Source organism: Nelumbo nucifera, chromosome 1 (assembly GCF_055504915.1).
Source record: "Nelumbo nucifera cultivar China Antique chromosome 1, China Antique-T2T, whole genome shotgun sequence".
NCBI classification, from domain to species: domain Eukaryota; kingdom Viridiplantae; phylum Streptophyta; class Magnoliopsida; order Proteales; family Nelumbonaceae; genus Nelumbo; species Nelumbo nucifera.
In genome coordinates, this window is record NC_142649.1 from 81,326,177 (window position 1) to 81,344,223 (window position 18,047).

The window sequence follows — 18,047 nt, forward strand, 5'->3', positions numbered from 1 at the left end:
TTCCAGTTTCGAGTTTCTATAACAACTTCAAATCACTGCAACATCAACAAATGAAAGCGATTACCGATAAGTTCTATTTGCTCTCTCTTTACTATTTTACAACATGTACACCCAATCAATAAAGAAATCTTGTTGGCCGACCAAATGAATAAAAATCATATAGTGATATGCTCTGATTCCCAACTCATTATTAATGCTCTCACCAACGAGGGAATCTTTCTTGGCACCACATGGGACTTCTCACAGAAACTTCTAAATCTTTTTTGTTACTTTTTGAGTGTTAAATGTTTGCATATTAAGAGGATGTATAATGGTCCTGCACATGATCTCGCTAATTGGTGTAAAAACACAGTGCAGGATCGTGTTTTCTTTTCTTTTTATCCCTCGTTTCTTCCTCCTGTAAACTCGTTTGCAACTCTTTCTGTAGTTTAATATATTTTGATTTACCTGTCAAAAAACAGATGTCAAAGTTTCAACGGAATACAATATTGCAGTCGATAGATACCCATAGGATCGGGAGCCGTCTATATGGTCAACAAGCAACTCATAACTCAGAGTCTCGGACAGTGGCCGAGTGCTAAATTCAGAGAGAGGAATATTGAGAGCGAACCTTCTGGTGGTAGATTTCGGATCAAATTCCCAACACAACAGTTGCTACTGGTACAAGGAATTCTGTCCACAAATCCCTAGCAGGGGTTGAGGTTGAGAGAGAGAGGAAAAATTTACAGTATGGATCCTAAATTGTACGAGGCAGTAACGACAGGCAAAGTCCATATCCTCCGGCAACTAGCAGAAGAAAAACCGGGCATCCTCCTGCAATTGAGCCGGCCAAAACGTAACACAGTCCTTCATATTGCCGCGAGCTTTGACAGTAACGCCCTGGTGGAACTGATCTACCGATATTGTCCAGATGCAATCGAAAAGAAGAACTTCAGGGGAGACACTGCACTGCATATCGCTGCGAGAACTGGAAATATATCTATGGTCACGTTTCTCATTGACTGGGCGACACATTTCATTTGTTCATTTTCCACAGACACCATGAACAATGCTGAAGATGAAGGTGATGCGAATGTTCTATTGAGAGTACCAAATATAGAGGGGAACACACCCCTGCACGAAGCTGTTCGAGGACGGCACCGTGCGGTGGCGGAGGTGTTGATGAAGCATGACCCCCGGTCGGCATTCACCGTCAACAGAAGCGGCGAGTCCCCACTTTATTTGGCTGCTGACCGTGGATTGCTCGATTTTGTGCAGCAGATGTTGCAGTTTCCATTGCAAGATACTTCTCAAGACATTTATGGAGGTCCAAATGGTCAGACACCTCTGCACGCCGCCATTGCTCGGCGGCACACAGGTTCGTCTCTGTCTCTCTCTCGCGCAAGCCCATATGCCCAACTGTTAATGGGCTAGTCCTGGTGGAGATTTCCTGGTCCAAGTACAAATCCAGCCCAGGTCACTGAGTCATGGGACCTCGGTCACTGAGTCATGGGACCTCTAACTCTAATGCAGGTCCGTCCCTCAAATAGGAGATCTTACCAACCAACTGTTTGGCACCTTGCTGCCAAATAAAAGTAGGTCAAATGTCCTGATCACCCATGATATCGATATGTTACTTAGCTGAGTAGGTCAAAGTCTTAAATATATATATGTATATATTATTTTCTTAGGCGTAATAGCATATAAAGGCAATTTTTGGAGTTTAATATTAATAAAAGTAATATATTTAAAAATTTCAAAAATAGGTTAAATTTTAAAAAATAATATCAATAAAGGATAAAAACACTGTTCATCATCTTCTTCTTGTCATTTGTTCACCAGAGCCGCTGTCTACCGCCGCCCGCCACTACCCGCCATCGCCATCCGCTGCCACTTCTGCCCACCTCTGCCTCTGCTTCCGACAATGTTGTCGGAGGTGGTCGGAGGCAGAGGTGGCGGTGGCGGCATTGGTGGTTTTTCTGTCCAACGCCGCCACCTCCAGCAATGTTGCCAGAGATGGGTGGAGACAGAGGTGGTAGCGGTGGTGGGCAGAGGAATGACCACCAGCGCCGCCGCCGTCACTTCTACCTCCGGCCACCTCCGGTAACATTGCTGGAGGCGGAAGCGGCGACGGGCGAAAGTGGATGACGGTGGCGGGTGGCGGCGGACAACAACTCTGGTGAACAAATGGCGAGAAGAAGAAAATGAACAATGTTTTTGCCCTTTATTAATATTATTTTTCAAAGGTTAACCTATTTTTGAATTTTTTATAAATATATTACTTTTATTGATATTAAACCCCAAAAAGTTGCCCTTATATGCTAGAAACCCTAGTATCTACGATCATTTACCATCATTATATTGGGTACCACAATAATTCAACATAATACATGGCGCCTCACACCGACATTACATGTACATCTCATCACCATACAATGGACTGTGAATATATAATAACGTATAAGTGTGGGAGATGTTCCAAATGCATGGCAAGATATATCTGTAAAGCAGGTGTGAGACGCTCTGTGTGAAGTGCAGATCCGGTCTCATTCCTGCAAAGTCGATACATGCACGCTCTCTGACTCTCTCTCTCTCTCACCTCTCTTTGCCTAAGAAATTGGTAGCGTAGAAGAACGCTGAAAGCTTGTTTATTCAAGCAAAATTTATCTATTTGTTTGGGTAAACATATTTATCTAGATAAATGAATACAAACGTAGTCTTAATTTATTGGATAAAACATGGGTCTTAAGAAAGAAATCTATTACAATAAACTTAACAAACAGGGTCTTAGTTTGTTGCGTAAAACGTGGGTCTTATATATGAAAAAATAAAATTCATTATCTCTTACATAAAATAAATCATCAAAACTGTGAATGTTTCTGGTTTTCACAAGAAAATCAAGTATATGTTTGGCATCGATGCTGCAGTTGCAGTGAGAAAACGGTGCCTTTTTTTGTTTTGGAATAGTTGCTTGCCAGGTAGGACGTTTCCTGGAGCAATAGCAACTTTTTCTGTTTGGTACCAATGCTCCAGGAAATGTTTTCTATACTTCTACCCATTATTCACTGCCACATCGGTGCTTTGTTGGCAGCAACGAGTTGCAACTCCAGGAAACGTTTTCTATACTTCTACCCATTATTCACTGCCACATCACTGCTTTGTTGGCAGCAACGAGTTGCAGCTCTAGGAGATGTCAAATTTGGCATTGCTCCAAGCCATGCCTTCCTGATTTTCAAGGCGTGGCTTGGAGCACCGTTTATGAAAAAACGGTTCTAAATAGAAGGCTGTTTCTTGGAGCACCATTTTTTCCTACATGGCGCTGATGTGGCGCTGTTTTATGGAGCAACAACAACAGTTTCAAATAGACACCAAATTTATTGGGAATTAATTTCTCATCTAAATTTTTGCATTTACCTGAACAAATGCCCCTCTTCAGGTTTTTGTACCCGCTTCATCAGTTAATTGCTCGGTTTGCTTAAATCACAATCATTAATTTTTTTGTTTATTTTTTAGATATTATCTAAAACTTACCATGACTTTTTCACATTTCTCTTAAAATTATCATATGATTTTTCAAAACCTCTAGAGAGCCCCACGTTAGTGAGTTTTATTATCCAAAACTCACCTTCTGTTTTCTGTTAGATCACTGTTAGTGACCATTAATAGAAATTATCCAAGTATTTAAGTATTGGGAAATTGTCTAGAACTCATAATGACTTTTCAGCATTTCTCTTGAACTCACCATAACTTTTCAAAACATTCAAGGAACCCCATGTTAATGACTTTTTGTTTTCCAAAACTCACCATCTGTTAGAGCACTGTTAGTGTTCATTGACATAAGTTATCCACGTTAGCATAAATGCAATTTTTATGACCAAACTGCCCCAGAATGGCATGCCAGCCTTATTAAACATATTTTTATGTCAGACTAATTTTTGTTCAAAACACATTTGTTCTAACTGACATATGATAGAAGTGGATGTTGGGTCCTACAAAGACACGTGTCCTCTTCTTGGCCATAGATATGGAGTGTCAGATGAGTTTGATTTGAATCAAAAGTGTTTTTGTATTATTTGAAGCTCCCTTTTTACTTAAATGTGTAAAATGGGCGGAAAATATTTAGATTGAAATATATGAGATATATTTTTGTTATTTTTTATCAAATTTTTTCTTTATTTTTCATTTTCAATAGAACAAAGGGTAAAATAGTAATCAACCAACATCCATTAGTCTATTTAATCTTAACTTACTAAAATGGAGTTCCTTGGACGTTTTGAAAAGTTATAGCTGAGTCTAAGAGAAATGCTGAAAAGTCATGGTGAGTTTTAGACAATTTCCCTCAAGTATTTTGCATGACCAAACTACCCTTGAATGGCTGATCAAGATTATTAAATATATATATATATATATATATATATATATATATATATATATATATATATTTATGATAAAATTGCACCTGACCTGGGCCCGAGCCCACACTAGGCCTGCAAATTTTAGAGTCGGGTTTGGGCCTAATATTTCAAGCCAGCCTAGGCCTGACCCAACCCACATATATTTAAAATATATATGCACAATTATTATATATGAGCAATTAAGGGTAATTTTGTTATAAAAATATTTAATAAAGTTGACTAGCTATTTTATGGGTAGTTTGGTCATGTAAAATATTAAAGGTTTTGAAAAGTTGATGATTTTAAGAGAAATGAAAAAAAGTCATGGTGAGTTGTAGAAATTTTCATTGCTTTCTTTATCAGATAGGGCATTAAAAGTAGGGGTGTCAACGGCATTCAAAAATCCGATTTCGAATTCAAGATTCGACGTAATTGAATTAAATTCGAATAATTCGAATAATTCGAATATCTAAGCGATCGAATTCAGATATCCTATTCATACCAAATAGTTAATCGGTTTCGAATTCGGATACGACCTGATTTGATTCAATAAATTTTCAAATTCGATCGATTATTTAATTCTTATATATAATATATAAAATATTTAAATGTCTTATATAATTTATATATAATAATTAAATTATATAAATAATTTATATACTTTATATAAATAAAATATTTATTAATTATCTAAAATAATTAATTAGTCGAATTCAAGTAGAATCAAATATTAATTTTTAATATATATCAGATATCAAATCAAATTTGAATATCAAATTAATTTTCTAATTGGATTCGAATTTAAATAATGCTTGATTTGATTCGGATTCAATCCGTTTACACCCTATTAAAAAGGGAACTTCATGAAGTAAGAAAGAAATAAAAATCAGAGTTTCTCGTGTTTCCCAAATGCAGCTGTTGTCAATGTACTAGCGTCCGGGAGAAAGGAGCTCATCAACACAAAAGATGATGACGGAAGAACTCCTCTTCACTACGCAGCAACATTTGGTTTTGCAGATGGGGCTCTTTGCTTACTGAGAGAAGACACTTCCGCTGCCTATCAGAAGGACAACGATGGCCGCTTTCCAATACATATGGCAGCTAGTAAAGGCCACACCAACATAATTAGAGTTCTTCTTGGGCATTGTTTGGAGTCGAGAGAGTTGTTAAATCGAAACGGCCAGAATGCTCTTCATGTTGCCGCTAAGAGCGGAAAAGATCAACTAGTTACTTACATTCTCAGAACACCAGCGCTAGAGATGCTCATAAATGAGACTGACAACGAAGGGAATACACCTCTGCATTTGGCTACCATGCACTCACACCCAAAAATCGTCAACATCCTCGCGCATGATGCAAGAGTAGACATGATTGTCATGAACAATGAAGGCTCCACAGCTCTAGACATTGCAGAGAAGGATATCCTCATACCAACATCATTTCGAAAGGTAAATCACCTTCAGTGACTCAACTAATGTCTGATATCTGTTAAGACAGTTTGCTCAGTAAACGATCAAGTAGGGATGTTTATGATTCGATCGATTTTGTTGCATGTTGTTTGTCCAAACTCCGAAGGAACCAACTTGGTCAAGTTGGAGAATTGGCCACCTGCAATTGACTTACCATTAATGAAAACCCGACCAATGGGTAAAATCAGTTTGAATTGGTTTATCCATTTGGTTCAAAAGACAGTCCAAAACTAATTTGTTAAACTAGAAAACATGGTTGATTGGATACAAAATGTAAAACAACAAAGAAAAATGAAAACTTTTCCACTTTTTCATATATATATATATATATAATTTTGGTTGATTTATACACCCAAACCAAAACCGACCTGACTTCTCAGGTTAGCATAATGCATGATCCGAAGCCAATAAAAAATAGTTAAAAACTAACCAACTCAGGTCGAGTTGGATTGGGTTGTTCGGTTTGTCGATGTTATGAACAGCCCTACGACCAAGCAATCCTGGGTTTACTTTGGATCTCTGATGGCTAGTTAAGAAGAAACGCCTACATTTTATGATTTTAATTCCGTTGTGCAGCTGCTTACACTAACAGCCTTGAGAACTGCTGGTGCACCACGAGGTCGGCGCCGATCCATCGTTGAAGGACAGAGGCAGGAGGAAACACAAGATGGCAAAAACAAAATGGACTATTACAAAGACAGGATCAACACTCTTGTGCTTGTGGCAACTCTTGTTGCCACTATCACCTTTGCTGCAGGGGTCACAATGCCTGGAGGTTACAGAAATGATGAACCAAACCAAGGCATGGCGGTTCTACACGAAAAGCCTACATTCCATGTTTTTGTGATTTCCAACACCCTAGCAATGTATGTTTCCATGATCCTAGTAGTCACCCTCATCTGGGCACAATTGGGTGACTATGACTTGTTGGTGTTTGCCCTCAAATTGAGTTTGCCTCTGTTGGGCATGGCGCTCACGATGATGGCTATAGCATTTGCAGCAGGGGTATACTTGGTGGTGCATAAACCTATTTGGCTCGGATGCATTGTTGTGGCCACGGGCTCTATCTCTCTCCTCTGCATCTTAGTTCTGTTTTTGCCACTCCATGTTCAACTTTGGTCCAAGTATCGTGGTCTACGGTACATCTCCTCCTGTGTCTTTCGTCTACTGATATTTGCCATTGGGCACAAACTTTATGAGTTGGGAGAATAATTAGTTTAGTGCTTGTCAAATGCATCATGTTCTCTGATATTTGGCACCATATTGATCCCATTGTAACAGAATTTGGACAAGTAGATTTTTGTTCTTGTTGAAAAGCTTTGGCATAAATTTGATTGTTGGTTACTGTCTTCTGAAACCATAAATTTGATCATTGGTTGTTACTGTTTTCTGAAACCTTTTATGGGGATCGTATTCTCATATATGCGATGTTAAAATTTGAATATGATCAGGGGCCTCATGTCTTAAAGACCAGATTGGGGTTTGACAGGGTGTCAGGTCACTGAACTCTGAAGTTGTGAACATGGGAAAAATAATTTATGTGCCAAAAAATAAATCAGTTAGGCTTAGACCGCTTTTTTTTTGGCACATAAATCAGTTTGGACTTTTTTTTTTTCCCAACATAACTAATCCTGTTTCAGCTGTGGAAAATGATTTTGCCAGGCCATCCACAGTAAAGGACTCTTTAGATTGACCTTGTCCATGAGCACCGATCAGCAATGTACAGCTATTCCTTTTTCGAGTCCGGTCCCAACAGCCATTACAGCCGTGCATTAGGAACATCTCGCAATGAAAGACAAGGGGGATATTTCTGATGCATGGCGGCTACAATGGTTGTTGGGACCCTGTGTTGGGATCAGATCCAAACTCTTCCCCGTGCTTTTAGAAGTACTAATCATCTGAAGGGCTAAAGGCAAGCTAGTATCGATCAGCAACATCACTTGCACAACAGATATTGGGCTATACACTGGAAACCACACATCAAAGGTGGGTAGGGATCTGCTACCAACACACTCCAACACTGTCCTAACTGCCCACTACAGCCACACATTGGGAACATCTCATGATGACGAGGAGATGCTCCCGATGGGCAGCAGCAATGGCAGGTTGGGTTGCTGTTGTTGGCACCGTGTGTTGTAGCTGATCCGAATTCATCAAAGGCCCCTCCCCCCCAAGAAGAAAAAGAAAAGAAAGAGAAAAACAGTGGGCAATCATGCAAAGATACAATGCTTGGGTGAGCTAATACAATCTTGATTGTACATATTAATGTCGAAATTATAACAGATACAGTGGGTTTATTGGTACATGACACAGTTGTTATCTCCTACATTGTCAATGGGTTTATGCATCATTAACCAATGAAGAGACTACAGTTACAGTTCAGTTATCTAATGGCTGCCACCAAAAATCCCGCCAAACCTATTTTTGAGTCAGCAGAAACTCAAATAACTTGGATTGGTGGTGGAGGTGGAGGGAAAGGAAACAAAAAACCTTTTTCTTTTTTTCCTTTCAGCAAAAGGGATGGTAAACTATTCTACTCCAACCTCAGCAAGGTGATGCAGTAAGATCCTGAAACTACCTAAGTAGATTGAGTTAGCAGGAAAAGTCTGTATTGTTCCTTGTGCATATGTATTGTGGAGTGTATCATATCTCACTATGCAGATGTGCAGGGAATGTCTTCAGTGGTAATGATGGGTTCAGTGGAAGGTAGGGGAGGTTTTTTAACAACACAAGGCTTGGGTGGCCTGTTAGGCTTAACTTGACCAACCTTTTCTGATGGAATATCAAACTGCATGAAACAAGTCATAACAATTATTAATATATATTTAAGGCAGAGAATAAAGCATTTTTTATCAGTAGGCAGAGAACAAAAACAATGTTTGATTTGTCTTAGAACATTTGAGGTAATCAAAGAAACTTTGAAGATATAAACCATGAGAACATGATATATTTACTCCATCAATCTTGATATATTAGTATAGATTGGGTGACAATTCCCTCTTCACAAGTCTCAAGCTAAATGTTCATGAAGATTGGAATTCCCCCTATTGGTGCTTGTAGCCATTGAGGATATCATAAACCTAAAATGTAGTAACCAGATGAAAATTGCCATTCATTGTATATTCTGTCAGATGGGTTCTCCTTTTTCATAATTGACCTTTTACCTTTTCCAGTACTAGAGCATTATTTCCAATGACTGGGACCATCTGATTATCATATCTGTACTAAGTGATCCATTGAACGGAAATGAGATTTTATATTATCATGTTTTGTAAGAATTGAGCTTTTATAACATAATTGTAATTAATGCATCCAACCTGCAAGCACATCTACAGGTCAAACTCATTTTTCTTAGGAATTAGGATGACCCCACAACAAGGACAAAGAAACTTAATGCATTGAATAAAGTTCTGCAATACAAAAACACTTAACCTATTGTCTTTTGAATAGAAAAGGTGAATAATCTGTAGAAGTTGTCAAGACATCTAAGAAGTTTTCTAGAAGTCATGCAGGAAGAAATGTAATAGCAGGAACTTCAAGACATGGTCTCTGTAGGTACTGAGATTTTCCATTGATTTTATGCGGAGTTTGTGCCTTTGTTCAACCAAGAAATGTGGTCATTTTCACAAACAACTTCAGTAGTGTGACAGAAAATTCTCTGAGTGAAAGAATCACATGAGAAGTGCTTTGCTACAATTAAAAAATTTCTGGAACCTCATAATTAAAATGACTGATTGCAACAACAGAGTTGGTTTATAACATATACTGACCTTGTAACCACACCCAGATTTACAAGCTTGGAAGCATTCCTGTATGCAGAAAGTATAATATATATTAGAAAAGCAAGCATGCATAATTCTACCACCAGGAGATGGCACAAATAAAGCATCCAGTCAGAATCAGTGTTTTAAAAGGCGTGGGAGGCGTACGCCTGGAGACGCGCCTCCAGGCGAGGCGCTCCCAAAACGCCCTGAGGCGTATGCCAGAGGTGCTGATACCTCTGAGGCATACGCTTCAGGTGCCTCTTGCGCTTTTTTCATGAGGTGTGCTAGAGGCGTACGCCTCTTGCGCCTCATGCACACCTGATATGAAAATACAGGAAAAAAAAAGAAAAAAGAAAAAAGAAAAAAGAAAAAAAGGAAAGGAAAGGAAAGGAAAAGAAAAGAAAGGGAAAGAAAAGGAAAGGAAAAGAAAAGAAAGGGAAAGAAAAGGAAGGGAAAGGAAAAGAAAGGGAAAGGAAAAGAAAGGGAAAGAAAAGGAAAGGAAAGAGAAGGAAAAAAGAGAAAAGGAAAGAAAAGAAAAGGAAAGGAAGGGAAGAAAAGATAAGGCATAAGGGGAAAGAAAATGGTTTGCCCCCTGCCCCTTTGGTTGGGGGGCTTCGCCCCCAGCCCCCCGCCCCCTTTTCGATGCAGCCCATGGGGGGTCTTGCTCCACTTTGGCGAGCGAGCTCGCCTTCACTTCGACAAGACCCCCCCTTTGAACTACTGTTATGCATCTTTATTCTTCTCAATATAAAAGATTTTTATTAAAAATAAAGAAAAAATGAGATCCCCCCTTCCTCTTCATCCTCCTCCTAACCCCCCTCCTCTTAAGAAGGCTTACGCCTCTTTGTGTTCGGGAGGGTTACGCCTCTTGCATTCTGAATTACGCCTCACGCCTCTAGGTAGTGGAACGTCTCGCGTCACGCCTCCGCGTTTTAAAACATTGGTCAGAACACTAAAGTATTAATGACATATGATAAACCTCTAGCCGGTAACTGAAAAGAAAAAGACCCAACCACTTATTTTTTACCACTTTGGTTATAAATAATATGTATATAATGGCACACACACAGATGCATACATGCATGCATGCATACATGTATGTATATACATACAGAAGGAAAGAAAGCTAAAATCTTATAAAAATTGTGGTCTGTTGGTGCATTAGGAAAGAGAGGAACAGAGATTTTTTAAGGAAAGGTTTGAGCTACAAAGAGTGGTAGCTGATATATGTTCATTGCTGGTGGAGTGGGTTGAGGTGTATGAGTGTATCCTGAGTAAAATTCCTAAAAAAGCCCAAAAGTTTGACCTCCTACATGACTAAACATTCCTTTGATTTAATTGATGGTTGAGTACCACCGCCAAATGACAGATAGGAGAAGAGAATTGATGCCTGAACATACAATATCTTTTAACTTGCATGAATCAGCTTGGCATGGATACAAAGAAAAAGGGTGTGATTAAAGGAAGGACCATTGAGTATTGCTCAGCTCCTGGAGAGCGATCAATGTAAGCACTCCACTGTTGATCTTTCAAAACAGGATCCTTATAGCATATCTCATTGCACTCCTCCAAACCTGAACACGCATGAAATTCAATTTTAAACTCAAAATGACAGAATGTAAGTTTGTTGCCGCTGAATTCAAATGCTGGACCTACTTTTCACCACAAGAGCATCTGAAGGCCTTAGAGAATGCCACTTAAAAATAAAAAAGAAATAAAACATAATACAATAAAATTAAAATACTACTAAAAACAGTAAACAAGTTCAAGAAAAATCTCTATGGAATTAACACATTTTTTTTTCAATAAAAAAAGCTGGAAGGAACAAGGAAGTGATAAAATAAAAGCAAAAAAATGGAATATCATTCAAGCTCCCAACCCGATTGTATTTGTTTTGGATTTCTTTAATTACTGACATTATTATTGATGTTTAAATTAATAAAAAAATTCAAGTGAACACAGGATGTTGTTTCTGCATGGATAATGAAGTCATATTCGTATTCTTATTCTGACACATTTAGCAAAACCAAATCATATATATGTAAGTTAACACCAGAAATGTTCTAAAGTGACAGTTCTGCACAATACTAATACAGACAACTGTAAACTGCACAACATCCACAGTTCCAAGATTTTTTTTTGAAGGTAAAAGACAATTTTATTAAATGGAAAAATAGAAAATACATAGAAAGGGGATAAACAATCACCTGGGAGAAAACAATAACCCTATTAAAGCGTCCCCTTAATGCCACAATTTGGCCCTTCAAACAATTACCCTTACAATAGAATCCCACAATTGATAAAAAAAAGTTACTAATAATCTGCCTTAACCCCACAAGATTCCAACAAACACCTAGAGCCCCCTCACCATAAACAATCCCAGACAAAAACCCCATAACCGGCAATAGGCCCCCTCACCATAAACAACCCCATCTTAGTAGGACCTACCCCAATAGGCCCCCTATTAACCTGGCAAAAAACTTCAAAACCTGAATCTAATGCTTGATTGTTTTGGCTTTTGAATTGTCTAACTGCATTAGGAACTTTCTCAGCTTTCTTTATATTGCCTGAACCTTCCTCTCTCCTCTCTACCTCCTTAACCCTTTCTTCCTTCTCTCCTTCCTCATGTTATTCCTTTAAGCTCCATCTGCTGTTGCTTTATCTGGAGAATTACAGCTAGACTCATTTACTGATTTATTGATTTTTGCTTTCTCCCTACTCTTTTCCTTCATCTCTCTAAAAGCTTTCCTTGCGAACTCTTCCCCACCAAAGAAGAATAGTCCTGGAGTTTTGCTTACCTCCACTTCCGTATTAACTACTTTCTCAATATCAATCACTTTCCCTACAGTGTGAGTCTCATCTATTTAAATCTCATCATCACTATCTTCCCCTGTTTCCGGTTCAGATTCCTCTCCTCTACCATCATTAAGGGGGAAGGTTCTATATTTTTTCAGATTATACACAGATACACCAAACTTCATCCCATTTTTTTGCACCCATCCCCCTAACACCTCCATCTTTTCCTTCTGCCCTCCTTTGTCATCTTTCAAAATCTCACCCCCTTTTGAACCAATCTCCTTGATACCCCATGTGATCATCCTCAACCTCTTCCATCAAAACCTGTTGCCCCACCTCCTCTCCTACCTTATCCCCATCAGCCACTTTCTCAGCAATTTTGACCTCAAAACCTTTCTTCTCCTCCTCTTCTCTTTCTTCCTTTTTTTCTGAAACCCCTTTATTTATCACCCATTGAACCTCCTCTGCCATAACACCCACAATCTTTTCATACCCTCTTTCCTTCCATCTGTTGAAGCTGATTCATTTCCTTTCTTGTTTCCATCAGCAACCTGCTGCAGATTGCCACCTGTCAAATCCTTGTATATAGTTTTCCAAGACTTTGTTACAAGTGGGAAGTAGGGACTAGAGAGCATGGAAGAAGGCATGTACCAAAGGAACTTTTAATTCAGTTACAAACCAGTATACAATCTATTCTCAAACTCACACTGTAAGAAGATGGACTCCACAGATGCAGTGGTCAGAGAGAGGGGGGAGGGAGGGATGGAGGGAGGGAGAGAGTTCAGATCCTGGTCCAAGGGTGAGCACAAAGATCTAGAGTTCCATTTGGAAGCCAGAATGGGTGGCAGCTATTTTTTTTTTTTTGATCAATAACATCATCTTCATTAAATTAAGAGAAGAGAGGGAAAAGAATACAAAGGGAGATAAAATAACTTAGCTCCCCAAAAACAGAAAACACAGGAAATGCAAAGAAAATTAAAAACTAGCCCAAAAAACAGCCTCCCTATTCACTCCTTGCTTGGCCAACCCATCCACAAATGAGTTGGCACTCCTCTTCACCCAGCTGTACTGAATCTCAATGTCCCTACCCAGCCATAAGAACTGTTTTTTCTCATTGTTAAAGTTCCACAAACCACTGTCCTCTGTCTTCAACCAATTAACCACCACCTTCGAATCACCTTCCAGAATCAAGCGGCTAATATTTAATTCTTTTGCTCTTCGAATTAGCCAAATGTTTACTACTTGTTTAATTCAAGGTTTGGCTTGGTTTACTAACCTATGACCTAGGTTGGACCAGGCTGGTTTGGTTTAGTTCAAATCAGGTTGAACCGGACCAATAGCCTTTTAATAAATCTATACTCTTGCACACACATGAGAAACTAAATCATAAGACTTCATTACTTTTTTTGGTCACAAACCGATGATACCACATTCTTGTTTATGGATGTCACTAATGAACCTGGTTTGTCTCTGTACTCTTCTATAAAAGTGGCACTAGTGCTAGACGCATAGTACACAATAATGTACCAAAAGGCCCAGACTACATTCTTCATAAAAAAATATTTATATCAGAATTTTTTTTTGATCAATAATCGTTCAGATCATAACAACATGAAAATGGTACTTGTTAAAGGTACTGAGAGTGAAAGATTCTGTAAATAGTTGTGTGTGTGTGTGTCTGTAATGCTCTCGATAATGAATGCCTTCAAACTTATAAAAAAATAAAATTGCTTACTATGCTTTATTAACAGAAAGTCTACATTAGGGGTGTCAATTGAACTGGATTTGGTTATCCGATCCAGTCCAATGTGAGTCCATTACAAATGGACCAGGTCCAATCCAATCCAATGAATATTCTGGACCATTTTGGACTGGTCAAATTCAATATCTGGACCGCCCAATCTATTCAAATTTGTTTTAATTTGGATTAATTCTAACCCAAACCTGGTCCATTGACACCTATATTCTTATCTTATATCAATGGACCAGATACTGGCTCAATCCAATCCAATTAGAGGTGTAAAACGGGCTGTGCCGGGTGGGTGACCCGTGGGCTGTGCCTCCCTCCCCTGGGATATTTTGGGGGTTGGCCCACGACCCGAGCCCGTGTTGGCCTGTGCCGGGCCGGGCCGTGGGCCAGGCCAAAGTTATTTATTTAAAAAAATTGAAAGAAAAATTTAAAATTTTAATTTTATATGAATTTTGATGTATACAATTGCTTATATATATAATAATTAAATAAAATATTATAATAAAATTGAAAAAAATGTTTATTTTATAAATATTATATAATATATTATATATATAAATATATGTATAATATATATGGGCCACGGGCAGCATGGCACGACAGTGCGGGCCGTGCCAGCCCAGCCCGCTGACCTGAAACCCCAAGCCTGGCATGACCCATTGGCCCATACTATTGTGCTGGGCCGCGACACAACCCGTGGACCATTGGGCCAGGCCAGCTCAAAATCGTGCCGAACTGCAGGCCACACGGCCTGATTTACACCTCTAAATCCAATATAAATTCATTATGGATGAACCAGGTCCAATCCAATCCCATAAATACTTTGGACCATTAAATCTGGACTGGTCCAATTCAATATGTCTTGTTGGTCCGTCCAATCTGTCCAAATTGATTTTGGTTTGGATGGGGTCCAATCCAAAACCAGTGCATTGATGTCCCTAGTCTACATCATACAACAAAAAGAATCCTGTTCAGTATATCAACATAAAACAAGATTATATGTTTGTCATTCATATTTGTCTTCCCATTTTCCAGTAATTTTTTATTTGTTTCTCCCATTACTCCTAAATCATTCGGATTAGGGAGTGATTGAAGACCTATTAGACCAAAAACCCAATTATGTACCAATCAAATATTTCAAGACTAAGGGGCTAAGTTGCCACTTAGTAGTTTTCCAACCGCCTGATGTAACAAAGTTGTATAGAACCCAATCAGTTACCTCACTTAGTTCCCCATTTATTTTGAAGAGTCCCCAGTACTTGATGCATGCATTAATTGGATTTACCACTGTTCCCAAATTGCCAAAAACTGTTATACCCATTGTTGAACGTCTTCATATCATTGTCTGTAGCTGTATTGTTTTTTTCTTCGGAGTGTTTTCTCAGCAGTGTTCTGTCTTTGTATGTACTCTGTTTTCTTCCCTGCCATTGCACTGTCTGATGAGCAGGGGTCCACTTTAGTTTAATAAAAAGTTTCCATCACTGATTTCATATCGTTAACCGTTCCATATGTACTACCAATGAAATAGCAATTGGAGGTGATGCAAGCAAGATGGTGAACATAAAGAAATACTATCATTAGATTTCCATCACACGATTTCGTGTTTACGATTGAATGAAGCTTCAAAGAAATGATATGTTCCACTGTAAAGGTCAAATGTAATTAAGTTGTCCCTATTTTGACATCAAACCAACAGTATCTTATCTATGAGAAACAAAAATATATACAAGTTTCAGAAAAAGTAAGGCTCTGTTTGGGAAGAGTGCAAAGGGCGGTTCAGTGCATATCTGCACTCTGGTTTAGTTTTGCTGGTGTTTGGTAAGGATGCATTTGTGTATTGAAAATGACAGCAAATACAGATTCCAAGACATGTTTGCGTTCAATATAGCAAAGTTGGTCAATGTAAAAAAGGTGGATTCTAGTCTCGGGATTCATGTTTGTACCTATCACAACTAAAAATTATTTAGCAAGAATACAAAATTATCATTATAAAACTAAACCAACTTTGCATTTTTATGAACTAGACATATTTGCATTTGTACTAAACATTTTTGTATTTGCACCTGTCCCAAATGGAGCCTAAACAGATCTCTATATTAGCACAAATGAGTGATTACATAATTATTTATACAGGGCATTGGCAAGATAATATTTACATTCTTCCCATGTGTCTCCATCGCTATCACAACCTTTTTTGCAGAAGACTCTCCCTATAAGAATATAGCAGAGGTTATTAAATAATATCTCAGATTCAAAAAATACAGTTCAATTGTAAAGAGTAATAAAGAATAAAAATCTCAAAATAAGAATTTCCTGGGCCTATAGAAAGAGGATAATTTTGACAGTAACATGTAGATGATCAATCACACACTAATTGGAGATTACAAAAATTCATTAAGATCTTTTGTGTACAATAATGAAAACATTTATGAGGAACTTGAGATCCCTCAACCTTAGCAAAACTTAGATAAGAACCCACTGAATCACCAATTTGAATGTTCAATAGATTTGCCACATCTTGTAGTGTGGAGGACCCTTAATCTTTCAATCTGAAGCAATTCCTTGGAGTTGCTAAAAAAGGCTAATATATAACCTAGATGGATACATGTGATTGTCCTCATTTATCCATCCATTAGGCGACCCACTTGTTGAAGTGATTTAACCATCTGAATTGGCATGTTGGTCACATTCACATATGCAGAAGAGCATGCAATTATACACCCAAATAGGCTAGAGAAAATGGCAGATAATAGACAGTGGATCGAACCAAGAACAAGGTAACTGTGGTCAATCTCACATTCACATGCCCTCTTTGCAAACATCAACCATTGCCTTGGTATCATAGCTTAAAAGAGTTGATGCATCATATATCATCATCTTCAACATAGTCGTATAACTCTTAGCCTGAAAGTAATTCCAATTAAATAGCCAACTCATATGGGCATGATTGAATACATTTTTTTTCACCATACCTCATCCAACAACTGGTCAAAGGATCAAACCGTCTACTATTTGCACTATATATGGTGGAAGACTAAGGCTGTATAGGATCATCTAGCAAGCAAGTAATTGTGAATCCTGCCATAAGCATATATGTACATGGGTATATATTTACGAGTATAAAACGGCACAATAAAATTCTCAGGACTAATTGCAAAAGTAGCAATTAAGCAACGAACCCTTATGGTCCCCATTAATAACGACAGATCACCGATTTTGAAGAATGCAATTTTTTGATACCGTCCAAGGGTACATTCGACAAGTCATAAAGGGAAAGACACACTACATTGAGATCAATCCTCACAATGTTTGAAAAACAAATGTTTTCTACTGAAAACAAACCAAGAACCTAAAACAATATGTGAATTAACAAGCTAAGGTTTTCTTTTTTCCATTACGAATTGTAAAAAGAAACCATCAATGACTACATAAACGTCAAGATTTTCAAAATATATGAAAAAAAGAGAAGACGGAAGAAACCTACATCGACAAAGTAACAAAGATTTGAGATATAAAACCCATTAGAGGACACAAAAAAGCAATATTTTCGCCAAAAGAAAGAAAAAAAAGAGAGAAAAATATACATAGTGAGATGGAGATGAAACAGAGACTGAAATGAAGATGTGTTACATGGGATCTGCATGAGAGCTGCGTATTTGGCCGTGCATTGATTCCCGCATGGAGACGTCCATTGTTGAGGCAACATTTTCTTCAACACAGAGCGCGAAAATCTAAACCAAATGGAGTCAAGATGGTTCCGAAAAGCGAAATAGAATATAGAAATACCGAATGCGGAGACTTGAGAAAGAGACACGGAATTGCGAAAGAATGTGTCTATTTACTTTTTGGGTTCATGGAGAGAATGTGTCTTAAACGAGGGTATTTAGGTCATTAT

The 18,047-nt window shown here is 38.2% G+C and overlaps 2 protein-coding genes across 5 annotated transcripts; one reads left to right on the forward strand and one right to left on the reverse strand.

Annotated features, from left to right (window-relative positions):
* The first annotated feature begins 313 nt into the window (after nucleotides 1-313).
* LOC104587158 (protein ACCELERATED CELL DEATH 6) lies at nucleotides 314-7,183 on the forward strand. The gene is made up of 3 exons (XM_010244640.3): nucleotides 314-1,357; nucleotides 5,289-5,821; nucleotides 6,419-7,183. Exons 1-3 carry the CDS (start codon nucleotides 730-732, stop codon nucleotides 7,052-7,054), a joined length of 1,797 nt encoding a protein of 598 aa, XP_010242942.1. The 5' UTR covers nucleotides 314-729; the 3' UTR covers nucleotides 7,055-7,183.
* Nucleotides 7,184-8,078: 895 nt separating this feature from the next.
* LOC104587157 (uncharacterized) lies at nucleotides 8,079-17,988 on the reverse strand. Of its 4 annotated transcripts, none has more exons than XM_010244638.3 (5): nucleotides 17,783-17,978; nucleotides 16,309-16,362; nucleotides 11,077-11,180; nucleotides 9,613-9,651; nucleotides 8,079-8,630 (listed from the first exon to the last, which is right to left on the reverse strand). In XM_010244638.3, exons 1-5 carry the CDS (start codon nucleotides 17,856-17,858, stop codon nucleotides 8,496-8,498), a joined length of 408 nt encoding a protein of 135 aa, XP_010242940.1. In that variant the 5' UTR covers nucleotides 17,859-17,978; the 3' UTR covers nucleotides 8,079-8,495. The 4 variants fall into 4 exon arrangements, with proteins under 4 accessions (XP_010242940.1, XP_088742947.1, XP_088742946.1 ...); XM_088886820.1 differs by lacking the exon at nucleotides 8,079-8,630 and adding an exon at nucleotides 9,222-9,436 and having other exon boundaries at nucleotides 17,783-17,983; XM_010244639.2 differs by lacking the exon at nucleotides 8,079-8,630 and adding an exon at nucleotides 9,222-9,500 and having other exon boundaries at nucleotides 17,783-17,981.
* Nucleotides 17,989-18,047: the final 59 nt, after the last annotated feature.